At 37.5% G+C, this 26,551-nt stretch overlaps 2 protein-coding genes across 2 annotated transcripts; one reads left to right on the forward strand and one right to left on the reverse strand.

Annotated features, from left to right (window-relative positions):
• The first annotated feature begins 170 nt into the window (after positions 1-170).
• LOC111504058 (probable cytosolic Fe-S cluster assembly factor GI11683) lies at positions 171-6,916 on the forward strand. Its single transcript, XM_074171943.1, has 8 exons — positions 171-326; positions 373-465; positions 572-727; positions 1,770-2,040; positions 4,367-4,609; positions 4,664-4,886; positions 4,939-5,096; positions 6,465-6,916. Exons 1-8 carry the CDS (start codon positions 264-266, stop codon positions 6,704-6,706), a joined length of 1,449 nt encoding a protein of 482 aa, XP_074028044.1. The 5' UTR covers positions 171-263; the 3' UTR covers positions 6,707-6,916.
• tefu (Serine/threonine-protein kinase tefu) lies at positions 6,753-26,457 on the reverse strand. Its single transcript, XM_023158539.2, has 32 exons — positions 26,127-26,457; positions 25,557-25,665; positions 25,328-25,492; positions 25,050-25,276; positions 24,897-24,998; positions 24,576-24,833; positions 24,386-24,519; positions 24,095-24,328; positions 22,958-23,799; positions 22,736-22,905; positions 22,490-22,640; positions 21,368-21,510; positions 20,139-20,339; positions 19,909-20,083; positions 18,448-18,725; positions 18,109-18,390; positions 15,279-16,061; positions 14,981-15,218; positions 14,398-14,657; positions 13,536-13,777; positions 13,246-13,483; positions 11,818-12,152; positions 10,980-11,338; positions 10,486-10,681; positions 10,221-10,419; positions 9,953-10,164; positions 9,293-9,879; positions 8,787-9,160; positions 7,825-8,077; positions 7,621-7,735; positions 7,387-7,568; positions 6,753-7,145 (listed from the first exon to the last, which is right to left on the reverse strand). Exons 1-32 carry the CDS (start codon positions 26,313-26,315, stop codon positions 6,967-6,969), a joined length of 8,412 nt encoding a protein of 2,803 aa, XP_023014307.2. The 5' UTR covers positions 26,316-26,457; the 3' UTR covers positions 6,753-6,966.
• Between the last annotated feature and the right edge of the window lie 94 nt (positions 26,458-26,551).

Raw genomic sequence — 26,551 nt, forward strand, 5'->3', positions numbered from 1 at the left:
CGATCAGTGTGAAGTACCTGTCCATGTGACAAATCAAATCCCAAATTTTTCACAGGGAAATATACAACATGTAAAACATCATGACGTTGATGTATAAGTGACGTATGCCATCTTTTTTTAGTTGTTGGAGTCAATGTTCTCTCTCTAGTAACTAGTCCATATTTAGTATTACGTCAGTGGCAATATGTTACATTTAAAAAAAATCTAACCTATAAAATAAAATGACAATATAACCTAGGTTTATCTTTTGAAAATCATTCAGAATGTCACGTTTTAGCGGAGCCCTACAGATTACCGACCTAGATGACTTTATTACGCCGTCACAGGTACGTTAAATAATGTTCTGAATAAATTGTTATTCTGAACTTTTAGGAATGCATCAAACCAGTTCAAATTCAGAAAACTACAAGCTCAACTGGGTCCAAAATAAAAATACAGGAAGACGGTTATTTTCAAATTGAAGAGGTACGTAATCAGCTTCATTGAATTTTACTATAAATTTGTAAAAATCCAAACAAACTGCTTTTAAAGTATGTAACCACAACACTGTTCTGTTCTTGAACTCTTTTAGGATGGAACGAAGCACAAGTTGCAGAAAGTCGAAATCACCCTGGCCGATTGTTTAGCATGTTCTGGTTGTATAACGTCAGCTGAGAGCATACTGGTATCCCAACAAAGTCAAGAGGAGTTATTAAGAGTATTTGAAGAAAACAAAAAGACGAATATGGTACATTTCCTATGAACGTGTCTTTAATAATCACAATAATTGTTATTCATCAGTTGATGAGTAGAAATATAAAAATGAATATATATAAAATAACGTCAAATAATTGAATATATGAATATGAGTAATTAACGTACAAAACACAACTACGACTAATATTGACGCACACAGAAACTATATTATTATAATAAAAATGATGGATTTGTTTATTCTGTAAGAATACTTACTTATTTACTAAAGAAACTACTAAAATTCTACGTTCCTACACAGTAGAATCCACTAAATATCTGAAAGAATTTGTGTAAAACTAAAACTGTGTATCATTCACTTGTAGAATCTCGCCCGAGATATTCCTTTCTGGGGTGTATGTACTCCGGTCCATTTATAGTGTGTTTATACTCCAGAAGAGGGCACTAAGTATTTTTTGTAAGGTCAGGCAGCGTGATTTTTACAGGCCTTCATGTCTTGGGCACAAAATCTTGTCATTGTATGCTCTTTTCATATTGGAGACACCTTGTCTATTATATAAACACAGAGCAGAACTTCCCTCAGTTTCATCTAATTATGCCACATGCCAGACTTTGAATTCTTTTCTTTGTCTACCTTAATTAATTTGGAGTGCATAATAAATCAGAAATGCAACTGAAGATTTTCTTGCGAATACTCTCTATTATAGTTTGCGAGAGTTACATGTCGATAACTTTAAATTTTGTGTTAGTATAAATTTACACCGTCCTTTCATCAGTCTATTCCATCTTGGATTGATGCACCTCGCATTTCACCCTGGGTAGATTTGAATCTAATATTCTCTCTAAGTCCTTTGGTTTTATACAAAATTTGACGCAAGTATTTGGTCCATTTTTTTCGAGTTGAAAGGATTCTAAAATGTCTTGCAGATAATAACTTCATGAAGTTTTTTTACACCTCTAAAATGTGCTGGCACACTTTCTTGCTTTTATGTAGTTGTTTTGTGTATGTTTGCATTAATTTCAATCAATTTTTGCTTATTCCGAATAGATTCTTCATCATGTCAGTTCTGTTTCAGGAGGACGGCCGACTGGCAAAATTGATAGTTGTCTCGTTATCCATCCAGCCTGTACTGTCTCTGGCACTTCGTTACGGCTTATCCCCAAATGAGTGTGCTTCAAAACTAACGTACTATTTCAAGCAACTTGGCGCCGATATGGTTGTTGATATGACGATTGCTGATGATTTTGCACTATTAGAATCGCAAAAGGAGTTTGTCAGAAGACACCGCACAGTAGAGAGTCACGGAACAAAGAATGTCTTACCCATGCTAGCCTCCAGTTGTCCGGGTATTTAAACAGATGATAGTAATAATGATTCATTATTGGAGCTACAGCTTTTTGTATGGAAAAAATGCTTTAAGCAGATACTTTTCACCTTCTCTTTAATTTCATTGTTTTTATGAATTGTATACTTATTGAATGAGAAATTTTTTTGTTTGTTTGAAGACAATATCAAAATATCCATTCTATGTATTGTGGAATTTTATAAACTGCCTAGTTCTTTGAGAAACAACACAAGTATTCATACTTTCAAACAAGCGTTATTGCAGCATATCAAAAGAAGATAATAAATTTTAATATATGTGTATGAGTGGAGCTGTATCTATAATTATTAAAGTTTTATTTATTTATTTATTGTGACATCTGTATACTTCTCATTTTCATTAATTTAACTTTTAAAAATAATTGATGTTATATTGACTTTTCAAAATAATTATATATTATTTTTAATTTTTCAATTTAACATTACTTTTTACTTACACTCACATAAATGAATAAATAAATACTACTGCTACTACTTGTGTTATGTTGGTAAAATTGCAGTGATTCAAATGGCGCCTATTTTGATTAAAGTGAAAAAGTAAGAACTAGACTCATAAAAACGGATAAAACTTTTCAAACAACCTAATAACATGAAAACAATGTATAGTGAGCTGTTGAAGCCTTTCATTTTTATTATAAACTTTTCCTTCAAAACATTTATTTTCTGAAGCACTCAATGTAGCAAAAAGTTAGGTTAGGTTAGATTACTTAGGTATTCCTCCACAGAAATAACGTTTTATATAGTTTTCAAGTCTTGGGTTACAAGTCCCTATCCAACTAGCTGTCAAAAAGGGTATTGAAGTATTATCATTATTATTTTTATTATGTTGGAGAAATTGAATTTCTTCCTTGCATTTCATTGAAAATTCAGACAGAACAGCACGGTTTATGACATTGAAATCTACAGCTATGGCAACCAGAGAAAACTATATCAGAATTGTTCATGAATTATATACAAAAAACATATAGGCATAGTTCAAGTAAACGATATAGTGTAACCTACATTCCAACAGCTCCCCTTTAATAATATAGTTAGGGAGCTAACTAATTTCGGTAATCAATAATCATTTCTGATTATATAAATATCACAATAACTATAAATACTTCATTTATATAGGTGAGTGGAAAAGTAGGGATTCAAATAATACGGTGATAATTTAAAATACTTCTGAATACTACTTAATCATTTATATATACAATCCATCGCTTCAAAAACACTTCACTAACTTTCTTGGAAAGCTTCTGATAATTCTTCTTCCATATTCTCTGTTTCACTATCACTGTCATCATTTAAATCAATAATGAAATTATTTCCACCATTAATATGGAAGTGTCCAATCTCCATATAGTCTTTTTCAACTAAAATTACTTTTTCAATTCTTTTCTGCCAGTCATTTTTGGTAATATTGGATACTTCTTCTTTGATTAGCTCTATTACCTTTTTATCAAATTTTGGAAAATGATTTTTACGCCTGATGCTTTGTTTCAATTTTCCCCAAATCATCTCGATGGGATTGAACACACAAAAATAGGGGGGGAAGACTTAGTATGGTGTGTCCATACTTTTCAGCAATACTCTCAAGCATACACATTTTCAAATGTTTTTCTCTATAAAACTTCAAGTAGTTTGTTTTTGGTATAGTAATCTTCAAAATACAAATTGTTATCGATTAAAAAAAAAATTTAAGCAATTATAACTGCACCAACATTGAATTTCAACACTCAAATCGCCATCAGTTACTGAACTGAACACGTCGGCGATAGCCATCCCGCATTCCCCGATTTTCATTCGTCTCCGTAACATGACTTCAAATTTAATTTTAGGGCTCTTCAGCCAATCATAAAACTCGGTTTTGGGAGAATTATTCAATACGAACAGCCACTTCTACAGTCCACGTGGACTAGTTCGCAGCCGGTTCATTTCTATGTATTGGTTTTTTTTTGGCCTTTGCGAGTGCCGCTAACTTCAAATGTGCACAATGTCGTTTACTTCGACTATATCTATCACAATTTGAGTAAGTTATCACGTGATCGTCTGCTTGAAAAAACTCGGTTGTGTGAGATCAGGGAATATGTTTTCTGCTGGTTCAAATTAAATAGGGGTTGTAAAATGATAACCTACCTGCTGGTGTTATCATTCAGGTTTAAAATGTCAATTCGATAATCCCCGTAACTTGAATAAGGAAAGAAATCCACATAAAATACACGTTTCCCAACTTACATTTTTCAATTTGACCTAATTTTATTCTTTATGGGTCTTTGAAATCAATAAAAGTTATTATTATTCTAGGGTGGGTATGCTACGCTGAAAAAACACACGGATCCTACATTTTACCATTTATATCCACGACAAAATCGCCGCAGCAAATCATGGGGTCTCTCATAAAGCAGTGGGTTGGTCATAACCTTGGGGATCGCCAGATTTACCACGTTACCGTCATGCCATGTTACGATAAGAAACTGGAAGCCTCGCGCCAAGATTTTTTCAACAAAGATACCCAAAGCCCGGAAGTGGATTGTGTGATAACCGCAAGTAGGTGAATCCGCTTAACATAGTTGGCAGATACATTATTCTCGATCGTTTCAGTCGAGTTGGAACAGATGATGGATAAAGACGGAGTGTCTTTGGGCTCTTTACCGGATTCAAAACTCTCCCAACCTTGGATTTCTAAGCCCGACAGCGACGTTGCACCTTCCCTGACAAGGCATATAGGATCTAGTTCTGGTGGGTACGCCGACCACATCTTCAAATATGCAGCTAGAGAGTTGTTCGGGGAAGAGTGCGATAATTTGGAGTACAAGAGCTTGAGGTGCTTTGAAATTTTGGCTGTATCGGCGATAGTTATCGTGGTGTTGTTTTAGGAATCCAGATTTCAAAGAGGTTTTGTTACAGAAAGACGGTAAGGTATTACTGAGATTCGCTATCGCTAACGGATTTAGGAACATACAGAATTTGGTACAGAAACTGAAGAGAGGAAAGTCGCAGTATCAGTATGTTGAGGTTATGGCATGCCCGTCAGGTGAGCATTTTCGCAAGCAGTATGGAAAGCAAGTATTTTTTGGGACGACTGGCATCAAGTTAACTTTTGATAATGAAGTCCTTATTAAGACTCATATTAGGGTTATTATAACTGTTTATTCACGGAATGAACCCTATTACTTTACAGTGATGAATTGTTACATTATCATCACCATCACAGCTATTACACAATACAACTTATGCTTCTCGTCCACTGGAAGCGGAAAGCTGCGATAAGTTGTGAAATCAATTCGTCAGAATTCGTACAACGCACGAACGATCCAAACACCTGGATCGGTTGGGGACCGCGTCCACTTGGCCCGTATCGTTCGTCAGTTTTCGTCCGACTAGGTGGGAATTGTGAGCCCATCGCGTTCTGCTGGGATATGATTGCGATCTAGTGCGTAAAAAATCGCAATAATGTATTGAAATGTGTCTTTTCTCGTTCGAAAATAAAAAAAGTTGTGGTCATCGTCGATTTGAAGTTCCCGCCTTCGTCGATATCGCCTATGCCTGTTACGACAATGAATCAAAAGTGGTAATTCCAAAGCAAAAAAATCTCCATCAAAATGAATAAAAAAACCCAAAGAACCATCTCACATACTATGAATCCGGACAAATACTGAGCAATGGACGATGTGCATCGAATGATTTCATATGAACAGCGTTAGGTGCTTGCAGCACCCTTCTCTGCAAGGGATTCAGCAGCCTCATTGCCTTCCAGGCCAGTATGTCTAGGAATGCAGACCAGAAACAATCTGTTAATCCTTCCTATCGAGGAGAGTTGTTTTTGGCAATTTGCTACCAATTTAGACGTTGCTCGGTAGGAGCCATGAGCTTCCAACGTCGCTTGACTGTCGGAGAATATTTTTATTGACTTGTGTATGAGGTTGGGTTCTTCCAATATTCGCACACAATTCAATTGCGTAAATTTCCGGTTAAAATAGGTTCCTAGGCAAGTTGATACTCTGTGCCTGTGGATATAACTAAAATATTAACTACATTGAAATTATTTTCCATCGTTTTTCCAAAAACTGCATTATTAATATCGCCGTCACGTAGTAACTCGCTATTGAGCCACTCACCTTGAACAAAGATCTGCAAACATTCGCTTGAAATACAGTCGCATAGGTTCCTAGGCAGGTTTATATCTCTGTCCTGGGTCCGCGACTGAAAACACCTTCACTAGAACCAAAAGGTGTTTTTGATGCATCTGTGAACCAACAACTATCTGCTCTTACTATTTCCTTCTCCAGGAGGATCCAGTCCTCTCTACTCGGAAACAATTGCACATGCAATGTTCGTTGGGAGAAATTCTAATACATATATCATTAATATTATTATCTTTGATTTCTTGTATTCTCCTTAGGATGTTTGAATGGAGGTGCTCAAGTTAGACCAAAGACCGGATCTACTGTGAGAGAACTGACGACGGAACTGGAAAACATGTACAACTCTCTTCCGTGTCAGTCTCCAGAGGAAAATAGAAACGTCATGGAATTGTATGAAGCTTGGTTGGGCGGTCAAGAAAGCGACAAATGTAGTTCCGTTTTGCACACACAGTATCATGCCGTGGAGAAAGAAGAGACTATGTTGAATATAAAGTGGTAGAAAATGTTAGCTACTAGGAAACTTGAGTTTCAGCAATGAATAGACGTTTTAATTATAAATAAATGTATATTAACTTGAACAAACACTGGGGAAAACTTATTATCCTAAGGAATATTTATTTTGAATATAAAATATATAAAACATGAAAAACAGTAATTTTACAACACAAATCTGTAACATTACTAAACAATAATAAACAGTTTACAGTTACTTTCGAGTATTTTTTTCTTAAAACTATTTTTATCTTATTTACTATCACTTTACAAATATGGCTGCCACCCAACAAAGTGTTTGCACAAGTTCTCTGGGTCAATGGCTTGTTGTATCAAAGTGCCAACCTGATGTTCAATACTTGTTGGATGGCCCAATTCAGTCCCTTGTAATTTCTCCCGAAGACGTAATAAGGCTCGTTCTGCTGTATTGTTGATTGCTATGGCATCTGGACAAAATAAATGACAGAGTATGGCTATGACTATGATCAATGTTATGTAAAAACTTTATGGAACCTTCAAAGAAATTTCGTCATGAATTGCAAAAGTTATAAACTTCAATTGAGATGAGAAACACTTAATCTCTTAAAGACGCCAACTTGGTTCATGAAACCCGCGTCGGGAACAGTATTGCAGTTCTTAAGTTTGGAAAAGTGCTTGTTTTCAAATCTTTGGAATGTTCTTTCTTACCTTCATCACAAGTAGACTCGCTAGACAGGGTACTTTCATAGCTACCGTCATCGGTTTGACGTCTGTTGGCTTCTGCTGCTGTCACTGTCCACACGTACAACGGATCGTACAAAAGAACCTCCAGAATAGTGATGATAGTTTGCGCATTTTGACGCAACACCTCCATGGTATTTTCGCAAGACCTACAGCAAATTTTTTTAGTTAAAGAAGATTCAGTGAAATGTCTGAATTCACCTTTTGAATATTCCCTCGACTCCGCAAACTCCCATCCCGTCCACCATATCTCTTGTTAGTCTAAAGGGTACCGCCTCAGGAGTAGGTAGCACTTTCCCTTGCTCAAAAGCTATACCTGAACAAATTTATAAAATATTTAGTTAATAAAATATAAACAAGTCATATTTTTCACCGTCTCCCCCAAAATCGAAGTTCTATACTTGCCAAAATCGATATGGACGACTTCCGCCGTTATTTTGTCTATCAGAATATTACTAACATGCCGATCTCCGATCCCCAAAATATATCCGCACATACTAGTGGTAGCGACGCTGTGTATATAAGCTCTTCTCCTTTCGTACCAGATCGTCGGTTGAGGGAAAAAGCTTTCGAAAAATTTATGAAATACCGGTTTGAAAGATCGGCAGATATCTTTGTATGTCTTCAGTTTAATTTCGACTGACTTTCCGGCACATCCCTGTGAAAAACGTTTATGTTGAAATATTTATAATGGGCCATTAATTGGTTGGATATAAGTTCATTATAAATGTACTCTTAAATCAGTTTCAATCGTTTTTGCAGATACATTATTTATATATAGATGAGATACATTCACACATATACAGCATTATGCATATAACCAACACAGAACAGCTTAGGATTTTATTGCGACAAACAAAGGCGACACACACTGTCTTTCGACAGTTTGAGTCTCTGCATGACAGTGGCCTGTGAGAAGGTCTGTGAGACATCGTATTTCGTCCCTACTGTAGCCCAACAACTGTTTGGTATCAAGACTCGAAGGGTGAATAATGGAAGATTCTGTTAGAAGTCCATAAATCTTCTTGCCATCCAGATGTTCAGTGTTTGTTTGGCAAAGCCCAAAACCAGAGACAATCTGTTGAGTCTTCCTAACGAGAAGAGTAGTTTTTGGCAGTTTGCTACCAATTTAGAGGTTGCTCGGTAGGAGCCAAGAGCTTTCAACACCGCTTGACTCTCCGCACACATATCAATTGCGTAAATTTCCGTTTGAAATACAGTCGCGTAGGTTCCTAGGTAGGTTGATACCTCTGCGCTTGTTGATATAACTAAAATATTAACTACACTAAAATTATTTTCCATCGTTTTTCCAAAAACTGTATTATTAATATCGCCGTCACGTAGTAACTCGCTATTGAGCCACTCACCTTGAACAAAGATCTGCAAACTGCCGGAGACTTGTCGCTTGGCCGATAAATCTGATGCGCTCCTAGCTGTTTCTCCTCTCCCACCAGATACGAACCGATCTGCATGGTATCGTCCACCCATTCCAAGATACCACTTCTCATGGATAACGGTACTATTTTGTAGGTTCGTATCAGCAAATTTCTAGTTTGTTTATTGGTAGATAACAAATTGTTCATGATATTAAACACTTGCTGCATCACTGCGTCTTGTCGGAGATCGTCACATCCTTTGACGAGTTGTGACCTGAGCTTGCCGTCCGTTCCTCTACAAGTGATCCTCTTCGGATGGTGGATACCGCCCACCCGTCGGTATTCTGATCCAAAGGACGAAATACCTGGACAAACAAGGTGCGTTATATCAATATGGACTCCTTAAGATTAGGATTTCAAAGAAGGAACGTTGTTTCATGTCTAAATGTCAGAACTTTTTTCTTTTTCTACGAAACACCTGAATATCAAATACTCACCAACAATTTTGGAATAACTGGCTCTTTCGTCAACGTTCAACGTGTACGTAGGTACCAGGACATCTTCGAAGTCTCGTATTTTCATAATTGCTTGGTTTCTTGGAATGGTGTGCATGTTATTTTCGTTCGGAATCGGAAGGTAAGCCAAGTCTATGAGCGCCAGCGACAACTGCATTAGCTTTTTTATGTGGTTCCCCAATCCTTGTTCCTTCAGTTCGACCAACAATCTATTGGCCGTGGCAACCCTCGCATCGTTGGCAGACGTTTTGGTGGTGTTTCCGTACTCGACATCTTTGTTGGCGTTCGAAAGAGATAGTATCAACGGTAAAGTGTGATGCGGATGATCTTTCGCGCATTTTACGACAATCTCGTTCACAGTACTGCTAAAGAGATCGGTACTGGTGTCCGAAATGTGGGGTATGAGTTGCGGCAGCATGACGATGTATTTGAAAGTCGGAATTTTGGGAATCTGTTCTGTAATAGTGCCAACGATTTGATTGTTATTCCTGTTCTCTAGAAAGAGCGACATTATTCGAAATACCCTCATATTTTTCTCTTCGCTATGGGCTAAACTCAAAAAATAGTACCTGAAAAAAAAAAGTACCACGAATGTGAACATTCGATTTGCTATGACAAATAGGACAAGGTCCAGGTACTCACTTTAAAGCTTTTTCCAAAAAGAAATTGCTCTCGTATATGGTGTTATTTATTTCTGTTTCATCTATGTTGCTCTGCCTATAATGTATCGATGCAGCTTGTTCTTCATCCTTGGTTCTTTTCCTCTGTTTTTTGATGTCAGATGCCGTTCGCCTCGCTTTTTCTATGTTGTTTTTTTTCTTTTGGAATAATTCCGATTGCATGTAGCTCTTTATCTGGAAATAACAAGTCCGCATGGTAGACTGAGATTGATATTCCATCAGATACTTACCTGTTGATACTCGTTATCTGCAAATACAGCTAGTTTGTCGTATGTATCCATCACGTTCTTAATATCCCTTTCGTTTCTTTCGACTCTCGACATGAGCGATATTGATTTCAGAAAGTAGTCTTTGATGATGACCATTCTGTTTTCTGAATGAGTTTCACTCATGAATTGACCAGACATTGTTAAAGCTGTAGCCCTCAGCCTGAAAAGTAGTTTTCAAAGTTTATTTACTTTATTGTTCCCACTGTATTTATATTAGAAAACTCACTTTGGGGAAATAGATTCGTTTTTGCACAACTTATTCAGAATGTGTCTTGCCACAATAGTATTGTTCACCAACCAGGAGAGCTGAGCGTCCAATAATTGAATTCTCGTTTTCACGTTTTCGGTCAGATCAGACATGCACTTTAGATTTTCCAAAATCGCCAGACCTTCTTTGAAGTGCCCTTCTTCTTTTGCCAGACCTTGAATATCGAAAAATAGGAATTTACAGTATGTAGCCGTTAATGGTTATTCGTGCATTCAATTTCCGAAATACATTACATTCACCGAGAATATGTCTCTAAGCAACCATAGAGTCACGCTAAGCTACGCTTCCTTATATACATTTCAATATCGGATATATATTAACTGTCTTATTTTGCAGGAGAAACGAATAGAAACAGCGTACATTAGTATGACAAGTCTATGCAACATAGTGAAAGTTATTCGCCATCATTTTCTGATTGAACTTTGAGAATCCTTTTTCCTTTTGCAACTCACCTGCGAAATCCAACGTCGCCTCCACCAAAAACTTCTGCAGATTCACGTCAGGAGTCTCTCTCAACCGATCGGCGAGCATGACCAACCTTTGCGTAACGATCGGTTCGATATATTGAAAGTCGTTCTTTCTTACGAGCCTGTCCTGCAAGACCCACTTGTCAACGATAGACGTAACATCTCCCTTGGCGAAATCTTCGATCTCAACGAGCGACTGCATCCTAGACAGGACCGGATACAAGTTCTGACAGCTCTCCAGGCTGGCGTGCTTCAAGTGGTCGATCACGCATAGTTTTTGATATTTGAGAGCCTCGTCGAACGATCGGACGTTTTTGTCACGGAGAGACTTCAAAGCAAAAAACCTGTAACAATGAGGTTTGAATATATTTTTCAATATTATCATGGAACGGTTCTTTGTCTTTCATTGCTATCCAGAATCGGACTTACAGCCCCTCCCAGATTCACTAGAAGTTGTGAAACAATCAGATCAACCCAGCAAAAGTGCGGACCAATCAGATGTGAACATTCGCATGGACCGCCCACCCCTACCACCTACATCCCCACCGTCACATCGACCATCCTCCAAAATTACAACGAGTGAACATAGAGCTCGCCAGTCAGTTGTTGTTGAGACTTCGGGATATAACGTTCGTTCTCGCAGTCAAAGCACATACCACTGATGATGTCTGCCCGAATATCGTTTTATCTAATTGCCACTTCGGCCGTGAAAGGGTATATTCTTATATACAGGGCAAAATTTATTTAATTTTTTAACAAAACAGTTCTACAAAACTATCTCTAAACGAAGAAGTTTTATCTATGTAGATCCCTAGGAGTTTACCTGTACTTCTCGAAATCATCTCGTGTCATGGAGGAAGATACATTTCTCTTCTCCGAGGTGGTCCACTGGCCCAGCCTCCACATGCACTCGTATTGCGGCTCCTCCAACTTGTCGCCGCAGAGTAGAGGCATTTGGTACCAACTGCACTTTTTGAAGCTCTCCATCAATTCTCTTAGCGAGGTATGAGGCTCTGAGAATATGCGAGTGGCATAAAATTGCGTTACCTGATCCCATTTTTCCTGTTCTTTATAGTGCTCCACGCGGAATTGAGGTTCGAGAAGGAACGAGATGCCACATCCGGGCAAAGCGTTCAGGTCGCCAACTGCTTTGTAAGCCTGAAATTAAATCAATCGAACATTCTTCTAATTGGCAAAGTCTGTATGAAGTATAATTATCTAAAACAAAAAGACAGTTGTAAGTTCCCTTTTTTTATAATATATTTTCACATATTAGGTTAATTGTCTTACATTTACACCACTTGGGATGTTTCGAGTAGGTACACTTTTATGAATTGAGACAAGGAATTCGGGCACAAGTGGTTGACCCTTCTCGACTATATTTATGACCCCGTTAGTGATGATTTTTCGAGAGTTACTTCGAACACATTTCTTAGCCGAGGCATTCATTCTGTTCGGGGATTTCGGCCGAGAACTATTTCTTATTCAGGGGTTTCCGCCGAGAACTAAATCCGCTCCACAGTCTCCTCGCTGATCGAGAAAAGACTTACAGTTAATTCATCGAGGTTACCCTGCAATATTCTGTTTCGTGTTGTTTGTCGTTGTTTTATTGTTGATAAATTTTGTTGTTGACAAACTAAGTGTTCGTCTAACTAATAATCCACCTATCACCAGTCCCGACAAAATAAAACATGCTACAGTGTGATGACACTATCACAGTTGCAGGACTTACGATATATAGTTTAATAATAATTATAAATTTGATTTCAAATGAACATATTATCATATATAAATTTAGATGATTATATTGTAATGAATCTGAAGCCGGCCCTGACCGATTTCCCAGTCAGCAAACGCATGTCTGATCGCGAAACAGCGGGAAAGGTGTGGATGGGTCCCGAAATCCGCAGAGAAATCCGGAACGTTCGTTGACGATATAAAAAGGTCGCTCTCCGTCCCGAGGAATAGTCTGTACTTAGAGAGTGAATCGTGCGTTTAAGGAAAGGAATCTAATTGTGAAGATTAATTAAGCGTTAGTTACTAAATGTTGTATATAAGTTAGTTGTGAAAGTGAAATATTGTTAAAAATTAATTTGATTAAGACAGTTAATTCCTTAATTCGTGACAATATGAGTACAATATTTGACTGATCTCACTATAAGTGGAACTTGATACATCTCGTTGTACAGGAGTTCTTACCAATATAAGTAAATGTGAAGTGACTTGCAGTCCATAGAGAAAAGTCACTTACGTTTCTCAAGATGTGCTGTAAAGCTTCTCCGGCCTCTCTACCTACTCGTTCATAAATAAAGTCGATCATGGTGGACCGCTGTTCACAAAAGGCTGGGTTTTCATTTTGAATGTTTTCGATCTGTGTCTGACACCACAATTCTGTATAGAGAAGTGTTGAAAAATGCGCCGAGCAAAATTGGGCAGCTTTGGCAGCCTTCAAATAATCGATATTAAGATCTTGCGTGTTGGTGTTAGACCTGGAAATGGCGGTTATCAGTAACGGCTATTTCGGAAAAGGAGAAGACATACCTGGATCTGGGCTTGTTGAAACTTTTCTGCAGTCTGACGAAGCTGACGACAGCCAACATGCATTTCACCGACTTTTTATTGAGAGCTATTGATTTTTTATCTACAAGTTTCGAAACTGTCAGATCCCAATGTTCCGAAAAGAAAAAATCTATCATTTTAGACAACATGTTGTTGACTCTCGATATATTAAAGGAAACCAATAAATTTATTAATAGTGGCAGAATCCGCTCGCTAAATTTCGTCTGAAATAAATGAAGAATAGCAATTTATTGTACTGTACACGATTTTTATTACGAATCTGAAGCATATATGTTCAAGGTATGTATGACGGTACATGACATTAAACTATATCTATCCAACAAACAAAGCAACCCAAACGAAGATAGATTCGTGATCAAAGCATGATGACCACATTTGCATCTTTTAGGAAAAATAAACAAGCCAAGTAGCTGGTCAGTCAGTGTATAGATTTTTGGATGCTTTCGAAAGTCTTGAAATAGCGTTTCACCAACTTGGTTGGTTGGTTGTTGAGTTAGTGATGTGTGTGGTAGTTGTTTTTGTTTATGTTTAGAATATCTGTATTTGATGAGTCTGATAAGTTTTCATATTGTACTGTACTCTATAGAGCTTCATAGATAAATGAAGAACTAGAATAATGAGAACGCTCAATGTTTTCCAGCAGTGAAATGACATAGATTAAAATAACTTTTTTGTCCGAACTAGACGTCATTAGACTGTAATTGAATATCCTACTTCTATCTTGAATTGAGCTACAATACCTTGAACACCCTGTATACATAGATCAAAGCCGGTAATAAGAAAACCATCTTTACATACAGAACATGACGGCTGAAAAAATTACCTTAACCTTACACATCGACGTTAACTTCTGTAAGTATGATTGGTTCGTGAAAGATTCCAGAATTGCGGATACCAGGTTCAGAATCCACTGTTTGTGAAGTGTTTCAGTTCGCGGACACCAGAGGGTATCATCAGACAACTTGGATACACATATTTCCACATCAATGTCTGAATTGGAAGACGGAGAAGACCGTGTCAACGGAAAATAGGGCTTTATATAATTTTTATTGATAGGCCCGTAACCGAAGTCCTTATTCGATTCTGAAATGAAATCATATTAGGCTCATCGAAACTCTTAGAGGTACTATTCATGTTGTTTGGGCGGGTAGTTCCAGAAGTGCCAGGCCCAACAGAGAAAACACAAAAATTTTGTAAAAAAAAAAATTATTTTTCAACAAACGAATACTAAACAACGCAGCGTCTTCAAACTTGAAACATATGCTTTATAGATTGTGTACTTACTGACACCGTGATATTTTTCAAAGAACTACCGCCATCTCTAGGCTAGGCCGGGTAGTTCCGAGACCACCCTGGTATGTGATAACATTATTCTTTCGATACGGATTGTTTCAACAACCACTTACCTGCGAGTTTTCTTCCTTCTTTGCAATCCAAAACGAGGTAAAAAGTTTCGCTCGCTGTCTTCACCACGTTCACGTCGCTATCTACAACATATTCACTCAGAAGGGAAATAACATTTCCCGTCAAAAGTTCAAACGGCGTGCACTGTAAATCAAAAACGGCCCGCTCGGGTTGCAGCACAAGGGTTTGCAAATTCGCTGGACCTAGCTCGCCCAAACATCGCACTGCTTCGAAGCTAACCTAAAATTAAAGAAAATAAACAGAAAATCGAAACACTTGACAAACTATTCCGGCGCTTACTTTCTCGTTAGGCGAGCAACTCAGCTTAGCCAGGGCACAAACCAACCTGTGAAGGCAGCTTTTTTCGCAATCTTCCGAGAAGCCTCTGTTACTTTGAAGGTTGTCGTACAGTTCCATCACTTTGGATTTCTGCTCAGATAGCAGTTTTCTCAAATGGATTAAACTGTCCTGTTGGGTGGATACATCGTTGTGTTTCAAAAAGGAATTGATTTCGTCTTCAAGAGACACTCTCTTCTCGCCATATTTTATGCCCTCGTGGACCCTCCTGATCTCACTGAAGTTAGGGTGCTGGGAAAAGTTGTCGAGTTTCTCGATTTCGCTCAACAGATGGCAGGAATTGTCGACGATCAGGAAATTCAGGATATTCACACAAAGGTCACTTATTTCAACCTTGGTGACGGTATACAACTTCAACGACTTGACGGTGAATTCCAATAAATGTTTGAAAGTGTCCGAAACGTTCGGCAATATTTTTCTCAAAAAAGTATTCAGGAACATACAAGAAGCTTTCGTAATGCTCGGATATTCGTCATGATTTTCGATGAGATTAATTAAGCAGTGAACGGTGTCTCTTATGAAGTAATGTTGCCAATCGCTGTTGCTCCTCAGATTTTCAGTGATCATACTTAGGAAAAGCGTGTATCTATGTAGAGATTTCAATTTGTCTTCTGCCGAAATTACGTTGTATATGTTCAATCTAAGCGTCAGGAGGATCTTTTCTATCTTTCCGACATTAGTTTTCGTTAGGTACGTTACCAGTGGTTGGCTGTCGCACAAAAATGACTGAAAATCGATATCCAGTGATTAAAAAAACCTACTAAAATGGTGTGAATACAAGTCAAGCTTTCAGAAAAAAAAACTGGAATAATAAAATGTTTGTTTAAAGGTGACTGACAATGATTCACGATGAATTTCATTAGTTGGGACTTCCATTGTCTAATATTATATAAAATGATTTGAAATCCCTATAAGAACCAATACAAATGAAAACATTAAAAAGAATAGCTGAAAATAACAATAATATCAACCAATAAAAAAACTTTAAATTACAGTGAAATAAAATACAATAAAAAAATAGATCAATTAAAAAAATAAGAGACTCCAAGCCATGTTACTTAACGACGCTTCGAATGGGAGATTACCGTTTGGCGGGAATTGGCCATTTTTCTCTTGACTGTGGGTTTCAATATATTGCGTATCTCTACGCTAGCTTGGCTGAATACATTGTTGGACAACAATGCGGCGTCTTTGAATTTCCTCCTAAACCAGTGTTCCTCCCTGTGTATGATCTCAGCTTGAGACCAGTCGATGTTACGTTTATGGGTCCAAACATGCTCTGCTATTACTGAATTGCTGGTTTCTCTTCGCTCTATGTGTTTCTTGTGCTCGGCAATGCAATGGTTCATCATTGCATTGCCTCATCATTGCATTGCATCATCAACACTATCATTTAGCAATGATAGTGTTGATGAACGCACTGTTCGACTTTAGTTGTTCCGGAGATTTTAGCCTCGAAGATGTGTCCCGAAGTGGTCGACCTACAGTAATCCAAGACGAGAATTTTGAGGACCACTGGTGGAGACTGACGCATCACAAACGGTGCGTGGATGTCGGAAGAACTGGGCGTCAGCTCCCATGCGGTTTTTTGTGGATTAAAACGATTTGAACGATCGACAGAAATGTCACGTTTCGAGGTTTGCTCTTCTTTGCTTGTACGCAACTAAAACTAACCTTTTCTGGGTCAGATCGTCACGTATGACGACAAGTGGACAGTGTTCAGGACAGTGGTTGAACACCGATGAGACACCCAGGAACTTCCCAAGGGCAAAAACCCACTAAAAAAGACCATAGTCACTGTATGGTGGTTAACGGCTAATATATATTGTATGTATATGCGAGTTTTCCTACGAGTATTCGCCGCTGTTTAAATATATTCAGTGACCCGGTAAAATACTGTGTGATGACCTTCTATAACACGTTTTCGAATAAGCCGCTGAACCATAATTTTCAATAAAACTGTAGTGATACTTCGACAATCATTTTTCCTATTGCAAATTTATTTAAGCATGAGGCAACTTTTGCACAATTTCAATACATGAATTTAACCGTCTTCAATAATCCTATTGATTTTTTACTGTTATCAAGTGGTGAATTAATGATATTTGCTTTGAATCCAAATAAATTATGCTTATAAAAAATATAAAAGGGAATTTGATAGTTCGTACTGGAACCTTTGACATAGAATGAATCTATTAAAAACACTTTTCCAACATCAAAACAAAAATTACGGTCTCTCGACGTGCGATTCGCTAACCTAGTTAGCATCCTTAGGAATTCATTATGACCAAATTTTACTACTGTTAGTGTTTTGATATGCCAGTGGCCGAACTACTACCTGTTAATATCACCTAACTGGTATTGATCCTATTCTAAACTACATGTTTCTTTAATACCTTTAATTTGTTATGTATTTCCTCTGTTAGTGATTATATCTAATACTTATCTGTTTTTTTTTGTTCTGGTGTTGGGAAAGTGTTTATATATTTTATTCGCCAGAAGGATTCTGTTTCTGGACATTAGAAAACAAAAAGTTCAGTCATAAGATTAGGGTGCTTCTGAAAGCCTGATCACAACAAGGAAGATAAACACATTAATGATGAATATTAATGGAGTTTTTTTCCCAACACCAAATCGTTATTTTTAACACCTCGACACGTGTTTCGATCACCAAGTGATCACCTTCAAAGAGGAAGATTAAACTCCAGTAATATTCATTACTACACCAAAGGTTCCAAAAAGTGTATCATAAGTACATTGATGATAAAAATACCTCGACAAAATTGAAACAGGCCTCCAGTTGAACTACCGTCAAGTTGCTTGTGGGGAATATAACAACTTCGTCGAAATGATCAAGAATGTACTTTTCATCTGTCAAGCTTCCGATAACGCCAAGCGTTATTTGGTCCAGATTATCCTTCAATATATCCTTCAGAGAATTTTCTCCGACAGCAAAAGAGTAATACTTCAAAATGTTATTCTCCTGCAGTACCGCTGGACCAAGGTTTTCAACGTCTGCGCATAGAGCACGCGCGAAAACTTTAGCAGCCGTTATCTAGAAACAAAGCAACGTCAAACAACCCTATATTTATTTTTTCTACGGCACTTATACCTCTACGATAGCCTTCTCACTCAAACCGAGCTCCTTCGCGGCCGAAATAAGATCTTTTCTGTCGCTCACTATAAAAAACGGAACGCATTTCTCGAAATACTTGAGATAGAACTCCATTTTGGTCGAACAATTCAAAAGTTTGAATTGGAAATCGTCGATGCTCCTGCCTTCGTTCAACCACCTTTCTATGATTCGTTCGAGAAATCTCTCAACGATGTTCGAGCCCGTTTCTCCCAGCAAACGTTCGCTGATAATTCTCAGTATTTTATCAACAGAATCTGAAAAATTCGTCAAGGAAATGAAAGATCTAATCATTCGTCTCTCACGTTTCTATATTGTAGGATCAATGTCTGTCGGATGTGTTCCAATGTCCGTTGTGGTATTAACCAGGGAGGTGGCGATTATAAAAAATAAAGGATGTTTTTTATAGAGGTATAGAACTTTAAGTTGGCAATACTTTTTCAACTGGCGGCCATTTTGTCACCTGTCAAGTAATTTATGTTTAGTTTGGCATTTCAACGCCTGATTTTCGTAAGCGAATTTTGTTTAGCGATGAAGCTCACTTTTGTTTGAATGGATACGTCAATAAACAAAACTGCCGTATTTGGAGTTATGATAATCCTCAAGTGTATGTTTAGACACCGATACATCCAGAAAAACTGACTGTTTGGTGTGCTTTACGCGCTAGTGAAATCATTGGTCCGTACTTCTTTAAAAGCAATGCTGGTTACAGTCAATGGTGACCGCTATAGAGACAGGATTACTGACTTTTTCCTTCATCAATTGAACAACCCTGATCTGCAGAAGCTGTGGTTTCAACAACACGGCTCAATATGTCACACAGCTCGTGCTACAATAGATTTATTGAAGGAAACGTTTAGTAACCGCATAGTTTCATGTTTCGGAGCCGTGAATTGGCCTTCAATATCGTGCGATTTGACGCCGCTAGACTATTTTCTGCGGGGATATGTGAAGTCGCTATTCTACGCTGATAAGCCCGAAAAGATTGACCACTTGGAGGACAACATTCGCCACGCCGATATACGGCTACAAATGTTGGAAAAAGTCATCGAAAATTGCCTACCAAGCCAGAAGTCATATTTGAATTATAATGCCAGAAGATTATCTTTCGAATAAAGTAAATTTCATGTCAATTTAAAAATTCATCTTTGTTTTATTCCATTTCAAAGTTCTATCTAATATATAAAAATGGATGTTTGTTGGTTGGTAAGTTGGTAACTGATAAACTTCTACATCGCTCAACCAATCGTGATGAAACTTGACATGCATAAGTAATTTTTCATAGAGAAGATTTTTAGGCTATCAATTTTTCTGTAACTTGCCACAAGATGGCGCTGTAGAACCATTTTTTGAAAGCACTGTTCTATAATGCTGCGCACGACTAAGTTCGTACCTCTATAAAAAAACACCCTATACAAATGACTCATTTTGTGAATTCACCTATTTTTTTAATGTACGAAATCTTCATCAGCGATACTATACATTCCTCTATCCACTTGTTGCAATGCAGAATGAGGCCGCCAAAAGTGTGTAAAACACTGGCAGTTCTCGAAACCACCTCGTCGATTCGGCGTTCTTGGGTTAATTCTCCTTCGACGTTGAAGACCTTGAGACTCTAAAGATTCAAAACGATTATCCAGCTGTAAGATAACACAAAAAGTATAACATACCATTTCGTAAATTTTCGAGAAAATCTCCTCCTGTCTGTGAAAGTCCGGCAGGTATGTGGTTTTCGAGTTCATTCGGAAGTACGTTACCAACGCATCGGCGGCTTTGAAGCGAACTTCTTGATAGTCGCTACTCAGGAATTCCGGGATGAACCTAACCACTTCGACGTCAGACCATCGGGCAAACTCGCTTCGTGGATCGAGCTGAAAAAAATCAGTTTATGCTGAAAACCGGACAAAAATTATTACGGAATGTAATTTTTCCCACCAGAAGACAACTGTATATAAGATATTCAACGGGTTTGTTGGCCTTGGTCTGCAGATTGTATGCCCGACGTTTCGTCTACGAATGAGGTAGACATAATCAGAGGCGACAAGGCAATGGACGAAGTGCTCTATGAGGGTGGTTTGAAAGGTTTCCGACTTCGACATAGAGATAGCAGCACTAGTAGTTAAAAGCTAGTTAACTACGTTGTTCATCTGTTGACAGTTACTTACCAAAGTTTCAGCATTTTGGACGCGCAATTGTTATGTAACAGTCTTTTGAGTTAGTTGGTGTGAGTGTTTTTATGAAAATGGACAAAATCGAGTATCAAGCCGTCATTAAATATTTTCTTTTGATAGGCATTACGCCTACACAAATCAAAGATGAGTTGTATTATGTGTAAGGGGAATCTGCACCATCATTCCCCTTAGTGAAATTTTGGGCAGCCTCATTAAAATGTGGCCGTAAGAACCTGGGAGACTTTGAACGTTCGGGACATCCAAAAACTGCATCTACCGACGAAAACATGGCCAATTTCAACCAAACGATGACTGCCGCAGTTGCAGTTGAAATGTTTGCAAAGAAAGCCACGGCAAAACCCGGAAACCAACAAAACATTGACGCCAGCCGTTAAAGCCTACATTCTCATATTTCCATAGTTCCAATACAGACCAATTCACAGGCAAAAGGGTTTTGGTGAACTCCCGGTTTTGACCTGTTTATAACATCATTAATAAAAGGAAGAAAAGCTTTTCCAATGACGGGCCTGTTTGGCTTTTTCTAGGCATTATCTACTTAAAAAAAATTGTTGAATCTGGTTTTTCGTCGCTCTTACAACTTGAAAATTGTTCTCGTTACTTCATCTCGCCTCTAATAATGTCTATGGCTGTTGTAGACGAAACGTCAAGCCCTGCAGACCACATACGAAAACCCGGATAATAGCTTGGACATATAAATTATTACTAACCCGACAGAGCTCTTCCAAACATTCAAGTAATACTAGTGACACGCCAGGACCGTAATTGTGACGTTTGTCGTAAAAGGGTTTTAGCAAAGCAACCGAGGTGACTTTATTTTCTTCGGTGGAGATGGCAAAATGTGGAAATAAATCTGAAACAAAAAAATTATATATGCAATAGATACAAAACACACACTTAGATAGATGCAACTGCAGTGTTGTAGTGTGTTAGGACTTTTTCTATAAGAGGGGCACTCTACTGTCTTAAAAGCGAACTCTTAACTTTGACGAAACGAATGGGTTGAATAGTTCGTAGGCTAACACACAGATGGCACTACTAAAATATAATCCATATGATTTTTAGTTGACATTAACTTTCAAAAGACACGAGTTCAATTTTCACAGCTGTCGGGCTATTAGTTTTTGGAGAGTTTGTAGGACGAAATCGCAGAAGAACGGCCCCATTTGAAGGGTGCCGTTTCATCAAGACAGTGCAAAGTGTCACAAATCAATGAAAATGATGGCAAAATCGCATGAATTGGGCTTCAAATTGCTTCCGCATCCACCGTATTCTCCAGATCTGACACCGGCGACTTTTTCCTGTTCTCAGACCTCAAGATAATGCTCTTCTTTGGCCTCTATAATCAGTATACCGCCCTCGCAGGCAACTATATGGAATAATAAAATCAAATTTTATCAAAACATTTTTTTACGTTATTCTACGAACTTTCCAGCCCAACTATTACAAAAGATTAACGTCTTATTGACAACTGAAGAGAAACATTCGCCATCATTATGCACTTTCAAAACGCATCTGAATAAATCATAACGTGTGAAAACTTCAATTATGGAAAGTTTTTTGCGATTATATTTTTGTTGTGTGTGTGTGTTTGAAATTTCGATTCTGAATAAAATTATTTTTAATAATTTGTAACATTATTATGTACGAGCATATTAGGATTTTCCTGCTTCCAAATAAACTGATACAGGAAAGCATTTTTTATTTGGCGCCCAACGTGGGGCACTTTATATTTTCAACGCATTAAAATTCTGTAAATGAAGTTTCTAATTAAAAAAAACATTAAAATACGTTATTCTAACAGAGTAACATCATCAAATGTTACTTCTCACCTTTAAGAATGTTCAGTATTTCTACAGCATCTAAGCTATACTGATATCGAGCTTGGCACAGTTCGTGGACAGATTCCAATATATTTTCAAGTATTTTCTCTGGTAAGACACCTGGTTCCGACATCCTGACTGTTCTCAGAAACGTTTTGAGCTAGTAAAATGAAAACTCTAGATAAGCACCATGTTACAAACTTGATATTTGCGTAGCATATAATAAAAATTATTGACAGTTCTCAAAATACATACCAATGTACAGTCATTTTCTAAATTACAATTGTAATTGGGAACTGATAAAACTTCCAGGATATTTATTTGGTACTGGTTCAGTTCACCTCCACAAACACACCCGAAACTAGACAAAGTCCTGGTGATTTCCTTTTTCAATTCAAACCCGAGGTTGCACTTTTGTTTTTGATCTGTGAACATTTCTCGAATTAATTTGCGGCCTGTTGTTTTTATAACACTCACCTTCTTGAAGATCATTCAAAATCTGTATCAGAGCCTTCAGTACTTCCAACGGTACGAGATTTTTCAACTTGCTTTGCATTATTTTGTTCACGTCTAATGAAAAAAGTCTGTCCATGATTTTCACGAATTTAAGGAGATTTTTAGCCTCCCTCTCCGATTTGTTGTGGTATGAACATATACCTTTCAACTTCTCAAAAGTTAAAACCTTCTTGATCAGATCTATCAGGACGGAATCCTCGATATCCCTCTCGCCTACGATCTTAAAATCAATAAGAGCACTGGATATGTTCACCAGAAGTACGAGTATGCTGGCCAATGCTTCTTCCGATTCCGGACTGGATCGGACAAAGACATCCAGTAAGTTCGTCAAGGATTTAGCCGTATTGATCTCTACCGAGTATCCACCTTCAACCGCTTCTTTGCTCTTGACTAGTTCTCTTGTAAGAGTACTTTCTTCCAACAGAGTTTTGAGATAAATGTTTTTTAGATCCTGAAATTTATCTTGGTTTCTAAACCCGTTTTCTTGACCTTTTGATGGCCACTGCTTCAATGTCAATTTGACTAGAAATTCCGCAGTCTCCTTACACAGCAGGTACGTGCAATCTTTGAAATTTTGTGCATTCAGGATGCAGCTCATTAGATTCTCTTTTTTCAAATCGTCAGATTTGCCTATGCTGACGAGCTGCAAACCCGAGTCTAGAGTCCTGATACTCTGTGGGCTGATATTGAGAATTCCCGATGTGTATGTTTGTAGGATATCGTGAAAATCGACGACATCATTCTTAATTAGCTTTGCCAGAAGGTTCTCTGTGGCTTCTTTGTGCTGATTCAAAGCGAATGCTCTACAATTTCAAAAAAAACATTCAAAATATGCAATTCATTACAGTACATGATAAAATATAAATAAAAAACCGTCAATACCAAAAAAAGTACAGATCCCTGATATGCCAAAGGTGATGGTGTTGAACTAGCCTAGAAGGATATCTGACTTGTTGTGAGTGTCAAGAATTTAGAACCCTGGCATAGATGATCTTAATACTTCATGCACAACTCATCCGGCTCGAAGGACCAGACACCACACTCATCTTCACGTCGAAATTTTTTGAAAAAAATACTTATCAAGGTTCTAAAATTCACCTAGTTGTGCTTTCGCCTATTACTTTCCACAACTTGTCTGCTTCACATCGACCAGAGATGGTTTTCAAATCATACACATCCAGCATTGTAGATAGACAAACGTAAATGTTTTCGGTGACGTTATAATCATTAGACTCGATCTGTATTGATGAAAGCAATTGCAACAGAGAAATATAGTCATCGCTTTCTAAGAGTTTTGGGTATGTCTTTATCAGAGAACTCACTAAATGAATCCTGAAAAATACTCAATCAGTTTCATTGAATGGTTATTTTTATGTTGACTTTACAGACCACAACCAACTTTTTGTTTGCTGAATGTTGTTAATGTAAGATTTCAAGCTGACGTCAATTTTTTGTCTCTTCTGGGGAATTTGTGATGTACAATCTAGGGAACTAGTGATGTCCAAGTCTGAGTACGTGAACAACTACGAAAAAATAAGTCCATAACTTCCAAACTTATGAAACATGAATTTTCTCTCACCTGTCGACTGATTTCTACGAATAATGTGGTAAAATCTTCACTTAATGTTACGAGCTCTCCATCAGTCTTGAAAAATGATGTATTCTTCTGACGAAAATCAAAATAGAAACCAATCTCCCTGGACAATAAACGGAATACAGTTTTTAAACATTTCTTCCATGTTATCCAACTGAATGCATATGCAGCCTGATGTCCCTCTTCAACACCATTAGGCTGATGAATGACCATTTGAAACAGGAAAAACTGAACCAGCAGTTCCTGAATATGCAAAAGTAATTAGAAATATCATGTTCTGTCAACTTGCATTTGATAAAAACTGACCTTGATTTGGTTCTCTCTGCCATTGAGTTCATACAAATCAACAAAAGTGGGTAACACATCTTCTCCAAACTTGCAACACGACACACGGTTATCTTTGGCCGTCTGAAAAAGAAACTGGGAATTCCTTCATCGGAGGTGGAATATGAGACTTACGTGCTGGCAAAAATCTAGAGCCATCTCCAAGGTACTCTCTTGCATTGGTTTAGGTGACAGTGGAGATAGCAACTGACAAAACTTAGTCATAAATGAAAATTCCCCTCTCAAGAAACAAGGAGAGAAGCCTGATGTTGGGCCCCATTTAATCACCAGCATGAGACATTTGTATATTATCATATCGTCACTTCTTTTCTCACTCAAGTCCTTAAGAAATGTGTAAACCCCTTAAAAAAAATAGATCAAACATAAATGTAAAAATCGAAGGATTCACTTACCCGCCCAATCATCGGCTTCTAATCTTCCCCAACATTTTGAATTTGATAGAATGTATTTTTGCAGTATATTCAAAAAGGTAGTGGCGTTACATTTTTTCATTTTGTAGTCTTTCATACATCCGACTATATACCCCACCAGTTTGGGGATATCAACGTCTTCAACAGCTGGACAAAAAAAACACAAAATACAGGGCTTGGACAGTTCCACATATAATTTTCATTTTCTCACCTTCTCTGATTGCCATATCAATAACTTGTTCAAATAGATCCGCACTTGGAGATTTGGTGACGGCATCACTGTTTTTCTTTTTGGCATCTTCAATAGACTTATCAGAATCCTTAAAAAGATCATTGATACCATTAGCATTAAAAATAAGTAACAATTTACACATACAAGGTCTGTTGTATAAATATATAATAATAATGTCTATATATAATAAATTCCTTAAAGGATTGTAGCATAAAACTGATTTTTAACTATATTCAGCTTCTATTATAGTATTACTATCAATGAGAACGATTGTATCTTCAGGGCGTAGGAGGAAATATAACGTGAAGGCTGCTGGAGATATATCACCATATTATTTATATACAGTACAAAGAGAGTAGTGCCTAAAATCTATTCTTATGGTACCCCCACAATGACAGGTTTCATGCCAAAGGTAACGTTTTTTTTTTTCTTCTTTAGTGAATATAAAGAGAGTCATTGTAGTTTAGTTCAGTATTAAAAATGTCTGCAGATATTATTGCATAAAGGAACCCTTCATCAGGATTATTTCATAACTATATGAAAATTTACCTTTCTAAGGCATTCCTGGAGAGACGATATGACATTCTTCCAGCTTGCCCTTTTGCCTTCGTTGAGGATATTTATAACGTCTTTGTTATCTAGAAGTAAGGTCAACTTATTACAAAACTTTTTCCTGTCGGTTACTTTGCTGCTCTCCAAGTGGAAACAACAGTCTTCTAAATCACTTATCAGAGCCATTTCTTTGACGTGATGTGTTTTGAGTATTTCAATAAAAGAGATGAGTTATCAGTCGTGGTGTCGTTGAAAAGTACCATTTAAATTTTATTTGATACAATCTTTAGCGCCATAAACAAAACATTAGAGAAATGACATCACTTCTTCTTCTGTTTTCCAAATCGATCACTTCACACTAATAGGCCTAACACATAAAAGATTAGCGACCATAAAAAATTCAACTACACTTCAATAGCGTC

The sequence above is a fragment of the Leptinotarsa decemlineata genome, unplaced genomic scaffold, assembly GCF_025532065.1.
Source record: "Leptinotarsa decemlineata unplaced genomic scaffold, Ldec_3_MD MMD2_P_RNA_scaffold_12, whole genome shotgun sequence".
NCBI classification, from domain to species: Eukaryota; Metazoa; Arthropoda; class Insecta; order Coleoptera; family Chrysomelidae; genus Leptinotarsa; species Leptinotarsa decemlineata.

Bases quoted from the DNA above. Each gene is read 5' to 3' on its own strand.
- LOC111504058 (XM_074171943.1), top strand. From the start codon at position 264: ATGTCACGTTTTAGCGGAGCCCTACAGATTACCGACCTAGATGACTTT. The intron at 327-372 runs GTACGTTAAATA...CTGAACTTTTAG, and splicing joins ACTTTATTACGCCGTCACAG to GAATGCATCAAACCAGTTCA. The intron at 2,041-4,366 runs GTATTTAAACAG...TTATTATTCTAG, and splicing joins GCTAGCCTCCAGTTGTCCGG to GGTGGGTATGCTACGCTGAA.
- tefu (XM_023158539.2), bottom strand. From the start codon at position 26,315: ATGGCTCTGATAAGTGATTTAGAAGACTGTTGTTTCCACTTGGAGAGC. The intron at 16,062-18,108 runs GTATTTTTATCA...ATCGATTTTCAG, and splicing joins CCTGTTTCAATTTTGTCGAG to TCATTTTTGTGCGACAGCCA. The intron at 11,339-11,817 runs GTAAACTCCTAG...TCATTGTTACAG, and splicing joins GATGATTTCGAGAAGTACAG to GTTTTTTGCTTTGAAGTCTC.